Here is an 18,405-nt window from a genome sequence, read left to right as displayed (position 1 = left end):
CTTCTGGGGGGTCCCTGGAACTAAATATTTTGAGATGGGGGTCCGTGGCCAAATAAATATCATTTTGGGGGTCCTTCACATGAAAAGGTTTGAGAACGTCTGACATAGTAGTCTCTCAAGAACAGACTAACTGAGCTGAACGAACATGGATCTGTCCCATTTAGCGCCACCATCAGGCTGATTTTACATGCGACCTGACGGCCGCTTATCTCCCGATTTGGGAGTCTTACTGGTTTTAGTGATTTTGATTTCAGTGGGTGGGGGCATGCCATGCGTGCAAGTGGCTAAATGTATTTTTAGACAGTGATTTCTTAACTACTATTAGCCCCCATAAATCACATCTGCCCATGAAATATTGCGGTGGAATGGGCTTATTGTGTCTAAACATTTTAAAATGGCTTTGTGCTCTAAAATAAAAATAAATAAACCTGCTTTGAACTAGGGATGTTAATCGACACATTAAAAATCGACGTGTTGAACGATTCTTTTTTTTCTTCTTGCTGTGTAGTTGAGATAAGAGGGCAAAATACGCTGCTTGTCACAAAACAAGGGTCACGGAAGCCTTGCCCCTCGACAACACTATAAAGGCATATCTTGGCTAGTATCTTGGCTGTCAGTGATCCTTTCTGCCGTGTATCATGTGGAGGTTTAATCGGTCTGCATCTCTCGTTCCCCCGCATTATGTGATTTTGATTTGACATCACTGACGTTGACGACGAGTAAAACGCATCCTTTGTGTTGTTTTATTGTCAATCTTGACAAAATCATCGCACACGATGGCGACGCTGCCATTAACAAACAAGCTTTAGTTTCATGCACAAGCCAGGAGTCAAACAGATCCAGTCGGCGCGCACCGCTATGACACGCGCACACGATAGACCAGCGCAGTGTAGACTGCGGACCTATTCCATGGACCTGACTTGCGCACGCACAGACATGCACTGAGCACTCTCCGACACAGAGACACACACCGTTCCTCTCACATTTGGAAAACATTAACGCTTATAACGTTTTTGAAAAAGCGATTAAAACATTTTTGGGGGAAAAAGTTAAAAATAAAAAAAAAGAAATGTTTTCGACTCTAACCCTAACCCTATTTTTTGAGTCGCGATGAGCATGAGTAGATAATCGAGTCGAAATGCGATTTCATTTCAAATCCCTACTTTGAACTCTCTCCAGGAGGTGAAACGGCCAGACCTGGTAACCTGGAAGAACGATGTCCCGTTTAGCAGTCACCATTCAGGAAAAATCATGCGGACCAAGGCAGAAGTAGCCGAGCGACAGGATGGGAAAGGAGCGCCAAGGCCAAAGGTGGGCTCTCTCTCACTCTGTCTGTCTGTCTGTCTGTCTGTCTGTCTGTCTGTCTGTCTGTCTGTCTGTCTGTCTGTCTAACTTCCACACTCGCCCACTTCACTCGCGCCTTTAGTCCCGCCTCTCTTTGAGCGAGGAGGCGAGGATTAGATGCCAGTTCAGAGGAATGGAGCAGATTGGACTGATAACGATGCCCGATACTCAAATGTCTGCCTATTTGCTCTCTCCTCTGTCCTGCATGTCATGTTGTATGTTGCAGGGGTTCCCAAACTTTTTTGTCTCAGGGCACCCCATAAATATTTTTTTTAATCCGAGGCACCCCTACATTATAATTGTCTCTCCCAGCACCTTATATTTATAGCATATTGTCGTTGTCGGTTGGAAACCTTGTATGTCCAAAACCGTTCGTTTTGTATTTATCATCTATAAAATGTACTAAACTAGTGAAAAAATCACACTCGTGTGAACTGAGCGGTGGTGTGTGTGTGTGTGTGTGTGTGTGTGTGTGTGTGTGTGTGTGTGTGTGTGTGTGCGTGTGCGCAACATGTGTGGTCAGAAAAGGTTACTGCAGGCTACGGACACGGAGACAGACAGACAGACAGAGACAGACAGACAGACAGACAGACCCACACACACGGCCACGTATAGGAGCGTTGTGACCACCGCTCAAAAACAGCAGATCTACAAGCATGTGCTTGTAGATCGGCTGTTTTCACTAGTTTTGTGCGACAGTCTTGACAGTCTTGCTGACATATGACGTACACATTTGAAACTTGGAGATATGAGGTTTCTGCCCGACAGTGACGATATTTTAGTGATTATGTTGCGAGGAAAACGCAATTTTGGTTAGAACTGACTGAAAATAACTTTGTACTTCAAGTTTAAAATGATACTAAATATTTTTTCAAGTGTCCAAATACATTCCAAATATTATCAAATTATCTTGCGGCCACCCCTGGATTGCCGTCACGGCACCCCAGGGTGCCCCCATCACCCACTTTGAAAACCCCTGGCATATTGGACACTTTATTTCTCTGATATGAGCCGTTTGACACGCACAACAAACATGTATGATTGTATAAATAAAGATTTAAGAACTTTTCAAATAATTGATTATTCTGTGTGCGCTTTTAGACTCCTCTCCCAGACAGTGTATTTTACATCCCATAGCCAGAGTAGCCGGTCCGTCCAATAACAAAGCAGATAGTCAACAAATCTGTCCATTCTCTTGTCTAGTCTAATTTGTTTCACTTGCTTTAGCTTTATAGCGTCATTGAGTTGCTGAATAGTTTATTCGTTTAATTACATTCCTAATATAGTTGTGTCTGTGCTCTGCTATGTATGTTTCAGCCACTGAGGAAATCAAAAGTGGGCACACCAAACATCTCCAGAGGTATGGCCTTGTACTTTGGATTCTGTATATGTAGGGCTGTCACAATTATTACATACTCGTCTAAATCGCAAATATTTGAGGTAATCGCAATTAATTAGCATAATCGTCATAATCGTTTCCATGTTGAGAAATGTTAATATAGTTTCAAACACTTTCAAAAAGTAGTGGAAATAGCCGATCTACAAGCTCACAACGCGTTGTGAGCTTGTACATTGGCTATTTCCACTATCGATGTTCTTTTTTAAGTATAAAGTTGTCAAATATGTCAGTAATTTCTTTGTATATTTAGGTTATGTGTCATAATTGCCATGAGCAACTTCAAAACCATACAGAAATGTAATTGTCAACGACAAAAACACAATTAAATCGTATTTGCGTGACATTTAATCGTCATGTAAAATGTCATAATCGTGACAGCCCCATGTATGTGTGTCCGTTTTGGGTACAAAATGAGCATGTGTTACTGAAAGTTCCCTTTTTTTATTTATTATTATTTTATTTTTTCAAGTACTACCACAGCAAAAGCAAATTCAAAACCAGAACCAGAGAGGGGTGCCGTCTCGCACGTCGCAAGAATTCACAGACCATCCTGGGGAGTACTCCCACCACTCAGGACGTCCTCTAGACGACCCACACCTGCCACCCTATCGTACAGACGACCGTTACATGTCGGCGGACGCGGAGAGAGGCGCCTTTCCAGGCGAGGGGCATCCGCACAGACACCAGTTCGTCGACGACGACTATCACGGGGCGTATCGAGCGGACTCTGAAGACATGTCCAGAAGAAACGATTGGCGCGATCCCAGGGAGGAGATGTCTTACGGACGAGCTTACCACGAGGAGGCTCCGCTCTACGGGAACCCCTCGGCGGGAGGAAGCGACCCCCTCAGGGAGTTCATGGAAGCCGAGCGCGGCCGCGTCCCTCCCGCCGAAGCCGGCGAGTCTCGTAAAAGGCCCTATCCAGCGTATGCAGACGATGACCCTCACGGTCGAGCTTACCAGCCGGAAGGTTCTGAGCACGCCGCTCCGGGCGGAGGGGTTCAAGGCAGGACTTCCATAGATTATTCCCACGGAAGGGTTCCCTTCGACATTGACAACCACCTCAGGCAAAGACGAGCTCCCGACGACCCCTACTCGAACCCCAGAGCAGATCCCCACCAAGCGTCCTACCCTGGCGATCAGGGCCGAGACAGGGCTTACCCTGAGGACGACCCCTACGCCTACGGCGCTAACCCACAGCGGCGCTCTCTAGACAGGTGTGGTGGAATTCAGATCAATCAATAATCATGAGAAAATGAGGAGACAAGACAATTATATTAGGTGGTGGTGTGGTCAAGTTTATGTAAACATGATATCATGGACAGAAGTACAATTAACACTCTGGGCAGTGGTAAAAGAGTTCTGCCAAGAAGAATGGTTAGACACTAGAGTTACACTGTGTGGCTTCAAGGCCTCTGGAACGAGCTGTACCATAACAAGATAGGCTTTACCAAAACAATAGTTACTGAGGCCTACTGAAGACCTCTCGACTCCTAACTATCAAGTATTAGTATCATCATAAAGACCTAGATATTAATATAATCAATGAATACATTATCTACTCTATAACGTCACCCATAATCAATCATGATACTCTCTAATCTACTGCACAGGGAACCCGGCAGACCTGGCAATGCCAACGGAGCAGGCAGGCACAGGGAACCCAGCGGCCAGGATGCCAACCTGCATCCTGAACCTATGGAAATAGAAATAGAGTGGCAAGAGGGGCCAGCGGGTGGCGACCCTGGCTTCAGCAGGGTGTCCAATAGACCCCCCGAAGGTATGGGTGGGCGATATGGTGATAATTATCGTGGAGACGATACAATGTCTCCAGTCCACGATATGCCTTTTCAGAGATATCGTATATATCGTGATACATATGAGGGAGCTTTGTAAAAAAATCCTCTTTAATCGTTAATACAGAGATTCATTGCAGAATCCAATTTAAACCTGCATTTAATTTTTGGTCTAAATCAGTAGTTCTCAAACTTCAAAATGGCAAGGTCTCCCCTTAACTCTGACAGTATACAAATGAAACCTAATGGACCCGTAAGGGTCCATTAGGTTTCCTTTGTATACGGTCAGAGTTACATACTTGTAAAGTTCAATTTAGTCCCCAAAAGGAACCCAGAGAGTCTAGTTTTTGTCACGTACCTTGAAAAATAACCATCAAAACCAACGTGAAACAGAATCGTGATTAAAATCGTGTATCGTGATACAGCTTGGGGAAATATCGTGATATCGTATTTTTTTTTCCATATCGCCCACCCCGAAGGTGCCCGGTCCATGTCGGACATCCCGGAGCCGTTCAGACGCTTCCTGCAAGGCGCGTCGGAGGATCAGATGAACGAGCGGAAGCGGAGGAAGAAGAGCCGCTTCTCAGACGCCACTAAAGAGGAGCTGCAGAGAGCCAAGGGGATGTGAGTCTTGTTTTACCACCGGAGACGGCAGGGGTCTCCTGAGGCTGGCTGACTTCTGTCTAGCGCAGTGGTTCTCAACCTTTTCAGGCCCGCGACCCCCAAAAATAATCATATTTTAACTGGGGACCCAAAATAATCATATTTTAACTGGGGACCCAACATAATCATATTTTAACTGAGGACCCAAAATAATCATATTTTAACTGGGGACCCAAAATAATCATATTTTAACTGAGGACCCAAAATAATCATATTTTAACTGGGGACCCAAAATAATTATATTTTAACTGGGGACCCAAAATAATCATATTTTAACTGGGGACCCCCCCCCCCCACCCCGACGAGCACTAAGAGTTGAGGCATTACATTTTGTATAACACGGTTCTATTGTGAAAATAGCCGATCTACATGCTCACAACGCCTCGCGACGCTGTAGATCGGCTATTTTCACAATCCCTGCTTGTAATATTTGACAAATTGACCAATGTTTAACTTTATTAAAAAAGTGCTTAAATTGTCACTTTAGAAATGTGCAGATACCCTCTATGGGAGGCTCTCTCCATTCCGACATGTCGCCACTCCGAAATTGACTTCTTATTGTCGGAGTGGCGACACTCCAATGGGGGTTCGGTTTAGGGTTAGGGTTAGAGATAGGGTTAGTGTCGGAAAGGAGACATGTCGGAGTGGAGAGATGCACCCACCCTCTATACACTAAACCTTATACAAAGTTGCACATTCATTTAATAATCGGGGGACCCCCCAAAATAATTTGGTGACCCCGGTTATGAACCTCTGGTCTTAACACAGGAAAATGTTTACATTACATTGCTGTCGGCCGGAAACCCTTTATCTCAATATTCTAACTTTTTTGTGTTTCTCGAAGTGTAATGCCCTGCTTGATCACACTTAAACAGCGTCACACAAAAGCATCAAAAGTAGCAAATCTTCAAGCTCTACACTCGGCACGAAGCTACTTAGGTGTCCACCTGACAGAGACGATGTCGTTTTATGAAAGGCATCGATCGTCTTCAGGCCCTGCTTGTACGTTATGTGTCAACTGTTTATTTTTATTTTTTATTTTTCCTCCTTCAAGGCTGAGGAAAGAATACACGTCTCCAGATGAGGAGATGCATGGTCCTCCTGGACAGGGTCAAGGACCGAGGACACAAGACCTCCACAGAGCTCAGAGACCAGGCTCCTATCCCCATCCCCAGCAGGTAGTCTTATCATAGAGCTTGTAGATCTGCTATTTTTTGTTTTAATCGTGAAAATTAGAATTTCGACCCGATTCTATAAGTGTCTTTTGAATCATTCTAAGATTTTTTTGAAAAAAAACCTATGTTTCTACGTCAGCAATCTGGCTAGCCATCGTCAAAGAAAAGGTCCTTTTCACTTAACTGGAGCTCAGTTAGTCTGTTCTTGAGAGACTACTATGTCAGTGGTTCTCAAACCTTTTCATGTGAAGGACCCCCAAAATGATATGTATTTGGCCACGGACCCCCCATCTCAAAATATTTAATTCCAGGTACCCCCCAGAAGCAAAATTTGAGTTACAAACGTTTGCTTTGAAAATACATATATTCAAAGATTTGTACCAAATTTTCACAACTTTTTCAAAAATAGCAGATCTACAAGCTCGCAGCGCGGCACTCGGTGCCGCGCTGTGAGCTTGTATATCTGCTATTTTTCACTGGTTAAAGCATTCAATAATTCTAGGCCTAAATGGGTTAATGCTTTGACAGTTTTATCTAATCCATATACGGTTGTGCCCCTCTCTGCAAATCTGGTTTATTGGCTAAATTCACAAACTGACAACTGAATGAAATAAATCAATCATGTAAATAGCTCAAAAGTAACATTCGTTGTTTTTTTCCCAAATTCAATGCTAAATGCCACTTTCAACGCCACTTTCACTTTCAATTATTCAACTCTTAATTATACCTGAAAACATCTGTAATCAACTGCAATCGACTAATCAAGGGCTTAAATATAGTTGCATCAGATGTGCAACCTGTCTTGACTAGAAGTTTGTTGACTTGTTGACTGTGATTAGAGCAGTTAGAAACATGGCTAAGTTTAAGGAATGGTCAGAAAAGTTCAGAGAAGAGATTATTGCTTTGTAAAAAATCAAACCTCGGTTCGAACTGAAGCGGTGAATTAGAGCAGTTCCAGATCTATGTTTTTGATTCAGATGGGTCCCAGGGACATTTTATGAGTCCCGTTTTTACTGGTGTGTGTGTGTGTGTGTTTTTTTTTTTTTTTTTTTTTACCGCAACTTGCTCTCTCTCTCTCTCTCTCTCTCTCTCTCTCTCTCTCTCTCTGTTTTCACCGTGCGGTTTGTAAGTTTCACTTTCGGTTTAGAAATCAGCATCGCTTGCTCTGTCTGGCTCTCTCGGCTCTCTCTCTCTCTCTCTCTCTCTCTCTCTCTCTCTCTCTCTCTCTCTCTCTCGCGCGCGCATGCGCAGATCCTGTTCATACTGGTGAGTGAGTGAGTGAGTGAGGACAAGGCATGGGACAGACATGTGCATACATTGGAAGCGGCTAGTCACCGCTTCAAAAAAAAGGATATAAAACAATAGCAAAGACACTGAATGTTTCAAAAAGTACCGTTTTGAGCATAGTTGATAAGTTTTAAGTCAAATGAACAGCGGCTACACTAATGAACACATTTGTCAGAGGGGGTTGAATCATTTCGGGCACAACTGTATAATGACTTGATTGACGAGGCATATCACTGAGAATTAGGCCTAGAATTATTGAATGCTTTAACCAGTGAAAAATAGCAGATATACAAGCTCACAGCGCGGCACCGAGTGCCGCGCTGCGAGCTTGTAGATCTGCTATTTTTGTAATTTTTGCAGTAATGACGTCCTGTTCTTGTTCAGGGCCAGTACAACACGGACAGTTACCCAAGAGAGAACCCCGCCCCTTTCCCAGGGAAAGCTCCAGAGTCTGGCAACGTCTTTGATTTAATGGTAAGCTCCTGAATCAGTAAAAAATGCATAAACAAAATGTTTACAATTGAAGCAACATTCATGTTGGCAGTCTTTTATTGTTTTTTGACTGATTGGAATACAAAGGTTGTAGTTTGTTTGATTAGGTACAGCCATAGTAGGAGTAAATAAAAATAACTCAAGCTGAGATACCTTTACTTACAGACCATAAACATTACAGTACATTTATACCCAACCATATTACACCCCTAGGGCTGTCACAATTATGACATAATCGTCTAATCGTGATTGTTTGACATTATCGCAATTATTTTGTCATAATCGTCATAATCGTGAATGTTGAAAAATGTCCGAAATAGTGGAAATAGCAGATCTACAAGCTCACGCGACGCGTTGTGAGCTTGTAGATCGGCTATTTCCACTTTCAAAGTTATTTTTTTTAAGTAGTAAGTTGTCAAATGTGTCAGTAATTTCTTTGTATGTTTAGGTTATGTGTCATATCTACCATGTACAACTTCAAAGCCTAAAAGCCAAACAGAAATGTAATTATCAACGACAAAACCACAATTAAATCGTTAATCGCCAATTATTTGAGTGACATTTAATCGTCATGTAAAATGTCATATCGTGACAGCCCTATACATCCCGTGACCACATGACAACTACCAGTGGCGTAACCCCCTTATTCTTTCCCTCTTTGCCACTTACAAAGATGATGATTGCTATCAAAGTTTGTTGCCTTGGCGGTAAACTATGCAAAACTCAGTATTGACCTTGTCTGCATTTAGGCCTAACCTATAGTTAGGCCTAAATCAGAAATTAGCCTACAAAAACAAATATGTTGCTACATACTGTACATGTACTGTAATCCCCTCCCATACACTAAAATGTGTTCCCAGCCTGAATGGGTTAAGGGAAAAGTATATTCATTGATAGGGCTGTCACAATTATTACATCATTGTCTAATCGCAATTCTTTGACATAACCGCAATTCTTTTTTCATAATCGTCATAATCGTTTACATGTTGAACATTTTTCATATTTTCAAAAATAGTGGAAATAGCAGATCTACAAGCTAACGTGTCACGATGCGGCGCGTTGTGAGCTTGTAGGTCAGCTATTTCCACTGTCAATGTTCTTTTTCAAGTATAAAGTTGTCAAATATGTCAGTAATTTCTTTTTATATTTAGGTTATGTGTCATATCTGCCATGTGCAACTTCAAAGCCTACAAGCCAAACAGAAATGTAATTGCCATCGCAATTATTTGAGTGACAATTAATCGTCATGTAAAATGTCGTAATCGTGACAGCCCTATTCATGGACAATAATGTGTTGTATACAAAACACAATCACCACCACCCCCGTAACTAGTACATCTGTCAAAATGTTTTAGGCACTAGTAATCACATGACATTAATCTCTTTTACCTCTAAACAATGAATGTCACCGGGCCTTGTCAAAAATCTGAAAGAAATCGTAGCAAGAATATTCTATGTCCAAGGCAAATGATGACATTTAGCACACTACTGTAATAACATCAGATAAGTCCACTATAACTGTCCACTATAAAAAATCATTGCACTATAATCTTTACAATGTTTTCTGTCGTCTACCAGAACAACATTGAGATTGCGGATAAGGAGGAGGCTGACTTCCTGAAGAGCAAACTTTGCAACCTTCTTAAAGAATTCCAAGCCAAGAAAATGGAGAAGACTTCAGTATGTTTCACCACTCACAGTGTATACCAATATCTTGTTAGAGTGCACAATATTTGTCCTGTGTAAAACATTATGTTAATTTCTGTGTATTTCCTGTAAAAGGGGCAGGGAGGGTGTGGACTAGGGCTAGGGGTGGCTCGGTATCAACATTTTGTTATCGCGGTTACCGTCCTCCCATTTACCGCCGGTATTGCGGTAATTACCGCACCCCCGTATCTATTAATTAAGGTTCGGCGATAAGACAAAATATTCCTATCATCTGCCCAAAATTCGTCTCTCCACGGTCCTATAAGCCCGACTGCTCGAGTTCCCCGTACAGCACAGTGGGTCTGGCTTTTGAAAGTAGCAGATCTACAAGCTCACAACGCGTCACGTTCGCAATGCGTTCTGAGCTTGTAGATCTTTGCAGTGTCGGGTTACTATAGTAACGTAGGCTACAGAGGCGTCAATTGGGTATGGCAAGCTATGGCACCTGCCATACCTAGGCTACAGTGGGAAATAATAAAATGTACTTTCATCGTGCCTGTTGCTAAGGTATGGCAACATGACTGGTGTCTTGCAGTCATGTTGCCATACCTTAGCTTTTGCTGAACTGACGCCACTGGTAGACTACTGGGGCTTCAGACACTGCACGCTGTTTGTGAACAAACCAGATGAGACGGGTATAGTGATTGTGTACAGTCTGTGATTATGCAAACTCACGTCTCAAATCACATTGATTGAGTGGTGATATAAACATAGTAAACAGGTTTTAGTTACCAGACTTGACAGAAAAGGTTGTAGTCGAACAACGACGGGCACACGCGCTACTGTAAAAGTACTCACGTCTAGCGCTGGTTTCATTTTCGGTTTTAGTCCTTGTGCTCCGCCCGTATGAATAAAAAAGAAACGGCCACGAGGTATGTATAAACATACTTGTGTGAGTTGTGTCGTGTGGATTATGGAGAAAGTTTAACGCTGATGAGGCTACTGCACTGCTCCAGTGTCTACTGTGTCTCACTCTCTGTCGGAGACTGTGACGGGCCAAGCTTCCAATTGTTCCAAACATGTGGTGCGCGGCCCAGAGCAGAGCGGCATGAAGCGCATGCGGTCCTCGCTTCTCCCCCGTTTTAAAACTCTCTCGTTCTCAATAAAAATAGCCTATTTTTTGTCTTTTTTGACCGCGGTAAGGACCCTGACACCGCGGTAGGCTTCGGTATACCGTGATACGGCGGTACGGCGGTTACCGAACCCAGCCCTAACTAGGGCATTCACCAAAATTTGAATATTCGAATATCAAAGTCACTATTCCATGTTGTTCACCGAAGTCGAATATTCGCTTATTTAAATTTTTAGTGTTTTCTCTTAAAAAAATAAAAAAATAAAAATTAGGCTGTGACCCCCCCAAATAAACATATTTGAACACCCTGACAAGCACTTAGAATTGTAGGTATTACATTTAATGTGACTCAGTTCCGCAGATAAATATTGTGAAAATAGCCGATCTACATGCTCATTATTTTCACAATGTTCGCCTCTTGCTTACATAATATTTGACAGTTTGGCCAGTCCTGTCGAATATTCGACTATTCGAATACTTTGAGGTCGAATAATTCGAATACCAAAAAAATCACTATTCGTGAATGCCCTAGTGTGGACTAGAGGATGACATTTTATTCCCGTTCCCGTGGGTCCCGCGGGATTCCCGTGGGACAGGAGTCAAATTATTAATGCCAGGATTGGGACGGGACAGGATTGAAAATCAACAGGAGTGGGCAGGAGCGGGAATCATCCCAGACCAGTTCATCAAATCGCAGAAATAAATTGCACAGGAAAGTGAGGTCTTTGAACTGCGAACATTATAAGATTATACATTATATAATAATAAACATGATATCAAATATAATATGGATCAAAATAGAAAAACATCTGCGCGATTTTATTTTTTTATATTTTTTTCGGGAGCGGGATGTGAACGGGAGTGATTTTGACCAGGAGCGGGATGGGACCAGGAGTCATTTTACAGGAGTGGGACAGGATGGGATTTTTTTCCCCACTCTAGCCCAGGATTGGGATGGGACAGGATTTTTTCTGCGGGAGTGGGACGGGACAGGAGTGAAAATTCATCAAAATGTCATCCTCTAGTGTGGACTGAAACTAATTATCATGTATCCTCCTCCATTCTCGTAGCAAAAAAGCCAAAGCCCAGGAGGCATGTCCGCTGAAGACCACCGTATGAGCAACGACCAACGGGCACCTCCACCAAGCCAACATGACAGGAACTACAGAGAAGGTCCACCACAGGGCCAGTGGGCTTCTCCGCCCGGCCAGCATGACGGGAACTTCAGAGAAGGTCCACCACAGGACCAATGGGCATCTCCCCCGGGCCAGCATGAGAGGAACTTCAGAGAGGGTCCTGGTAGGGGTGGGCGATATGGAAAAATACAATATCACAATATTTTCCCAAGCTGTATCACGATACACGATTTTATCACGATTCCTTTTCACGTTGTTTTTTTATGGTTATTTTTCCAAGTTACTTGACAAAAACTAGACTCTCTGGGTTCCTTTTGGGGTCTAAATTGAACTTTACAAGTATGTAACTGACAGTATACAAATGAAACCAAATGGACCCTTGCGGGTCCATTTGGTTTCATTTGTATACTGTCAGAGTTACGGGGAGACCTTGACATTTTAAAGTTTGAGAACTACTGATTTAGACCAAAATGCAGGCTTAAATTAAATTCTGCAATGGATCTCTGTATTAACGATTGAACAGGATTTTTCATTTTTTTACAAGGCTCCCTCAATTGTATCACGATATATATACAATATCTCTGAAAAGGCATATCGTGGAGACACATTGTATCGCCTCAACGATAATTATCACCCTATCGCCCACCCCTTAGGTCCTGGACGGGACCAGTGGGCGTCTCCGCCAGGTCCGCATGCAGAGAGAAGCTTCAGAGAAGCTCCACCACTGGGCCATCGGCCACCTCCACCAGGCCAGCATGACAGGAACTTCCCAGAGGAACCACAACAAGACGGGCGCTTTGAGAACCGACGCGGTCAGCCGCAGGAAGCTGGCAGACTGCAGAGAGACAGGGACGAACGAGGGAACCGGCAGAACGACAGGGGGCGCCGCCCTCCAGGCCACCCTCAAAACAGAGGTTCAAGCAGAAGCCGCTACGAAGGTAAACTTTGTCAGATACACGTGGCAACTCCAACAATACATGGACGCCTCATTTCCAACACGAATGGACAAAGATTTGAGATTTATGGTCTAAACCAGGGGTCTTCAATGTTTTCAGTCCAAGGACCCCTTAGTTAAGAGAGAGATGAAGCAACCTTTTAAAGCTATACTGTGTAAGTTGCTCAACTTGTGGTCAGTAGCTCTATAGCAAACCTCGGTCGCGTCCGCGTCTTTCGGCCGTTTTTCGGTTCTCACACCCCCGCGTCTGCCTCCACCTCGCCGAGATCTATCTTTTGAGGGGTCCCTGGTTGCTGTGCGTTCAGCCATTCCGGAGATACACTCCTTCACCCATGCTTACCGTGCACCCGAGTATAGAAACACACGGGAGACTACAAATATGGCCGCCCTAGCGACCCCACTCCAAGATGCGCTGTGATTGGCCGGCAGTGTATAACCCTCGCTGTGATTGGCCGGTAGTGTGATGATGCAATTTTGCCGCGAAATTCTCCCCCCCTCACGGCTCATAGAAAACATATAAAGAGAAAGCTTTAGAAGCTGAAAATAACGGAGTGGGGGTTCTAAAACTTTAGCGATTTAACAGTTAGGACAATTTTAAGATTTGTTTTATAAAAAAAGTTACATGGTATAACTTTAACACTTATGTTGCAATGATTTTTTCTCTTCAATGTCCCGCGATGCCATGGTCTCCATAGACTTCCATGTAATTTATAGTGCACGGATCGCGCACGCCCATGCCTAGATGAACACTGTTCACAGCTTTCAAACAAAAAAATCCGCTTGGAAATCCGTTCAGGCATTCATGATTTATCAGCCATTATGTTTTCTTCAGATGTAAACAAACATGGCTGCCATGTTTGAAAGAATGGGTTGGTATGGGGGTTAAACATGCAATTTCGCGATCGCGATCATGCCTAATACATTTCTGGAGGTCCAAAAAACATTTTTTGAAAAAAAAAAAACATTGACATTTGTATTTATTTTTTTCTTCAAAAACGGCCCAAAGTCGGGAAACTCAGGGTTGGCACAGGGGTGGTACCTTTTCAAACTTGGGAAACTCGGGGTTGGCACCAGATGTGTTAATATATTCCATATAGTTTCATCGTTTGACCGCACAATCATCAGTGTATTTTGGATTCATGTCAATTTGTGTTTTCAGATATTTAACCACTGGACCTTTCACTTGGTCTGCTCTTTTTCCCCTCTATGCTAAACCTTTGCCAAAAATAGAAGATCTACAAGCTCACAACGCCTCGCGCTGCGAGGCGTTGTGAGCTTGTAGATCTTCTATTTTTGGCTAGATTTCTCTAGCCAAAATGGACAAGTGGCTAATATAAAAAAAGAGAAAAAAAGAGATTCTATCACACAAAGATTTGGAGGACCCCCTGTAGTATCTCTGAGGACCTCCTAGGGGTCCCGGACCCCCTGTTGAAGACCCCTCAGGCATTGACACTAAGGCTTGCCCACCTGCCCCCGGCAGGTAAATAAAACGTCAGGGCAGGTGAGGCTTGCTTTCAGGTTGCCCGACCGGGCAAGTGCTCATTTGAGAGGGGACACAAATGTCTATAAACACAACACAAGATATCTGTCTAAACACCTGAACGTGGCCAGTGCGATCTGTCTTCTGGTCTGTGGAATGTAAAATAAGAGCACTATTTACCTATAATGTGCTGTTTTTACTGTGGCTACTGTGTGAAACCATAGACATATTCAATCGTAGCTACAGTATGTAGGTATTTGGATTTGGAGGTATTGAAGTGTGACATTTTGAAATAAGTTAAATTTAGCGGTAATTAAAATCTTTACCTATCATCTTATAATGGACGATTTACTTTTCGGGCAAGTGGGCATGACCTTTGGGCAAGTAAAACATGACCTGTACTTGCCCCATGGGCAAGTGCCTCTGAGACCTTAGTGTCAACCCCTGCCCCTGGTCTAGACCAGTGGTTCCCAAACTGTTGTGGCTTGCGACAAGTCCTGGTGTGCCTTGGGATTTTGTGACAACCACGCTTTATTACTACAAAACATACAACTGTGCTCAAAGTTAAGTCTTACCATTTCTGTAAATGAGCTCCCATTAAATCCTTTTAACCCATTTAGGCCTAGAATTATTGAATGCTTTAACCAGTGAAAAATAGCAGATCTACAAGCTCACAGCCAGTGCCGCGCTGCGAGCTTGTAGATCTGCTATTTTTGAAAAAGTCGTGAAAATGTGTGCAAATCTTTGCCTATATGTATTTTCAAAGCGAACATTTGTAACTCAAATTTTGCTTCTGGGTGGTCCCTGGAACTAAATATTTTGAGATAGGTGACCGTGGCCAAATACATATCATTTAGGGGGTCCTTCACATGAAAAGGTTTGAGAACCACTGACATAGTAGTCTCTCAAGAACAGACTAACTGAGCTCCAGTTAAGTGCAAAGGACCTTTTCTTGGACGATGGCTATAGCCAGATTGCTGACATAGAAACATGGGGTTTTTCAAAAAACCTTAGAAGGATTCAAAAGACACTTATAGAATCGGGTCAAAATTCTATCTACAAGCTCGCAGCGCAGCACTCGCGCTGTGAGCTTGTATATCTGCTATTTTTCAATAGTTAAAGCATAAAATAATGATACACGATAATGTGTACCCGTTCTAAATGGGTATTCGCTTTGCTGATTGTCTGTTCCTTTCTACCACTTGTATCTCCTCTTGCAGAGGTCTTCGGTGGTGCCGGACAGGGCCAGCTACCCCATGCTATGGTCCCAGAGGAGCCCCCACTGTACCCCGAGAGATTCAACGAACCCAGGAACCCTCATCACGGCCCCCCTGGCAACGGGCAGTATTACGATCACTACCCACCAGCAAACTCCTTCCCCGGGGGGAACCAGGGGTATGGGCGGCGCCCTCAACACACCAGCAGCCTAGACAAGATCACCTCCACCCTCCTGGAACTCGTGGCTCGGAAATAAACTGGCAGCTATCAATTAAGTCAGTGGTTCTCAACCTGGGGTGGGCCCCCAAATAATTGTGATAATATAACATCTGTAAAGCAATGTAATGTGGTATGATTTCATTAAAACCTTGAAAATGATTATGATTACGTTAAATTATGCCCTGGGCCTGGAGGGCCTGATAACATTTACATCAAATATCTAAATACTGAATCAAGCAAATTAAAAACTGTTCAGGGTGTTCATAAAAGCCTCATTAGACGATAAAATGACCAAACGCCTTTTTGAAAGTGAAATATCCCTTTTACTCATTTGCTGCCCTTAAAAATGGGTACTTTCAGACTGAACTGCCACGATTTTGTTTTTAACGTGCACAATAGTGCACGGATCATGCACTGTCATGCACCACGTGTGTGCGTGCCATTCACAGCTTTCAAACAAAAAGAAAATCGGCTTGGAAATCCGTTCAGGCATTCATGAGACAGCAGCCATCATGTTTTCTTCATATGTAAACAAACATGGCTGCCATGTTTGAAAGATGGGGTTGGTCTGGGGGTCAAACATGCATTTTCGCGATCGCGATCATGCCTAGTAGATAGTAGGAAGTAAAAAAATAATAATAAAAAGATAATGTGATTTTGTCCCCAACTCAGAAAACTCTGGCCGTGGCGGCCCATAACTCGGGAGACTCGGGATAGAGCAGTCATTATGAATGAGTTAAAGGACAACTCGGCCCTAAATCACTTCTAGGCTCATTTTCCTACTTATATTGATCCAAATGATCAATATCACTGTGATCCAGATCACCAAAACATAAATGATAAAATCGTCAACGGAGTTTCTGAGGAAAATGTATCACCAACAACTCCAGCACCACTGTATGAGGAGTTAAAAAAAGAACGTGTTGTCCTCAGTCACTGGGAACGCACCTAAGATTGTGGTGTTTATTGAGCGCGTCATCAACAGTGGACATGCCTATGCCGTTAAAAATGGGGTTGTACATTTTGACATGCAGTCCATTGGAGATGGTTATGGTAATTGGTAAATGTGTGAGTGCCGTTATAACGCAGAATGCTTTGAGATTTTCAAATGGGCCCTGATCCAGAAAGGTTTGAGAACCTCTGAATTAAATGAAAAGTAAATGAAAAGTGTACTTTTTTTTATTGCATGTATTGTATTTTACTTTCAGATGAATCTTTCTTTTTATTTTGGCTTTTTAATTTAGATGAGGGCGTAGAGACTGGAGAGTCAGGAAACCTAGGGCAGAGTTGAGTTTAGATTTTCCTTAAATGTTTTCATGTTGTAGTTCTTGCATTGTATTAGCCCCATATAGAACCTCACCGTCCGCTGCATACGGTTGTGCTCCGAGATGAGGTCCTATGGGGATTCCACCGGGCTGGGGGGTAGAATGCCTCCACGGCGAGGTAGATCACCCTTTTCCCGGAATCGTATCCAAAAAGCAACGGTAGTTCTACGCTCCTAGAGTATGATTTTCCATCCCGCGGTACATAAAACATGCACTACGGCATGAAACAACCGCTTAAATTGCTAGTTTTGTCAGCCAGTGTCATGTTTTCCCATTCAACCGGAACTCCCCCGGCGGCAGTTGCCAGTACTGCTTCTTATTCTGCTACAACGGGAAGGGAGCAGCACTGGCACCTGCCGCCGGGGGCTTTTCCGAATTTAATGAGACTAAATAAGCGATTTAAAGGTGATACACCATGCATTTAAAAAGTATTTATGTCATATTGTTTATGTCCCAAAAACGTTTTTCAAAAGGTTTGAGGCTAAATTACCACTCCTGAATAGATAGTCTCTCTCATTTTTGAATGGCTCTCAGAGCATTTCAGCTGCATTACCATTGATTCTTTTTTTTTTATGATGACGTCACAATCGGCAGATGACGTCACAATCGGCAGCAAATCTGGATAGCCTGTTTTGAGAACCCGTGGGATTTACTTTTAACCTTCGCCTTCTCAAAACCAGAGAAAGACACAACAGTCTGAAATGGGACTTTGTGAGGATAGAAGGTGCTAGTGGGACCCCAGAAAAAGGTTTTAAAATAGGAAAAGTGAAATTTCATGGTGTATCACCTTTAAACCGTTTCCCAACACCGTAGTTCATGTTTTATGTACCGCCGGATGGAAAATCATCCTCTATTTATACTCGGGAGCACGGAACTTAACTTAAGTTTTTGGATACAATTTGGGGAAAAGGGTGATCTATCTCGGCGTGGAGGCGTTCTACCCCAGCCCGGTGGAATCCCCGTAGGTCCTCATCTCGTAACCTAACCCTAACCGCGTGGGGTAAGGGGGGGGACGTGCTTTTCCACTATGATTTTTGCTTCAAGGTTAACGTTCTTGATAAGTGTTGATGGGTAAAAATGTGATCCACAAAGAGAAATTAACTGACTCTATTAAAAGGTTTCTTTGTTTTTATTTTA

The 18,405-nt window shown here is 43.1% G+C and overlaps 1 protein-coding gene across 3 annotated transcripts in view; it reads left to right on the top strand.

The window, feature by feature from the left end:
- The window catches only part of LOC308292766 (uncharacterized protein), a 29,254-nt gene extending 10,849 nt beyond the window's left edge, over positions 1–18,405 (top strand). For 2 of the 3 annotated variants that reach the window (XM_080735181.1, XM_080735183.1), the window contains 11 exons: positions 1,180–1,311; positions 2,662–2,704; positions 3,213–3,960; positions 4,357–4,523; positions 5,019–5,163; positions 6,257–6,380; positions 8,049–8,138; positions 9,735–9,836; positions 12,006–12,240; positions 12,725–13,009; positions 15,727–18,405. In XM_080735181.1, the coding sequence (XP_080591307.1) occupies positions 1,180–1,311; positions 2,662–2,704; positions 3,213–3,960; positions 4,357–4,523; positions 5,019–5,163; positions 6,257–6,380; positions 8,049–8,138; positions 9,735–9,836; positions 12,006–12,240; positions 12,725–13,009; positions 15,727–15,980 (2,325 nt within the window). In that variant the 3' untranslated portion in view covers positions 15,981–18,405. The remainder of the gene's footprint in view (positions 1–1,179; positions 1,312–2,661; positions 2,705–3,212; positions 3,961–4,356; positions 4,524–5,018; positions 5,164–6,256; positions 6,381–8,048; positions 8,139–9,734; positions 9,837–12,005; positions 12,241–12,724; positions 13,010–15,726) is intronic. The other variant, XM_080735182.1, reaches the window with a different exon arrangement.

The sequence above is a fragment of the Nannobrachium achirus genome, assembly GCF_963921795.1.
Source record: "Nannobrachium achirus genome assembly, chromosome: 10".
Taxonomy (NCBI): domain Eukaryota; kingdom Metazoa; phylum Chordata; class Actinopteri; order Myctophiformes; family Myctophidae; genus Nannobrachium; species Nannobrachium achirus.
The sequence above is the reverse complement of the archived record's forward strand: the minus strand, read 5'-3'. Positions and strand labels throughout refer to the sequence as shown.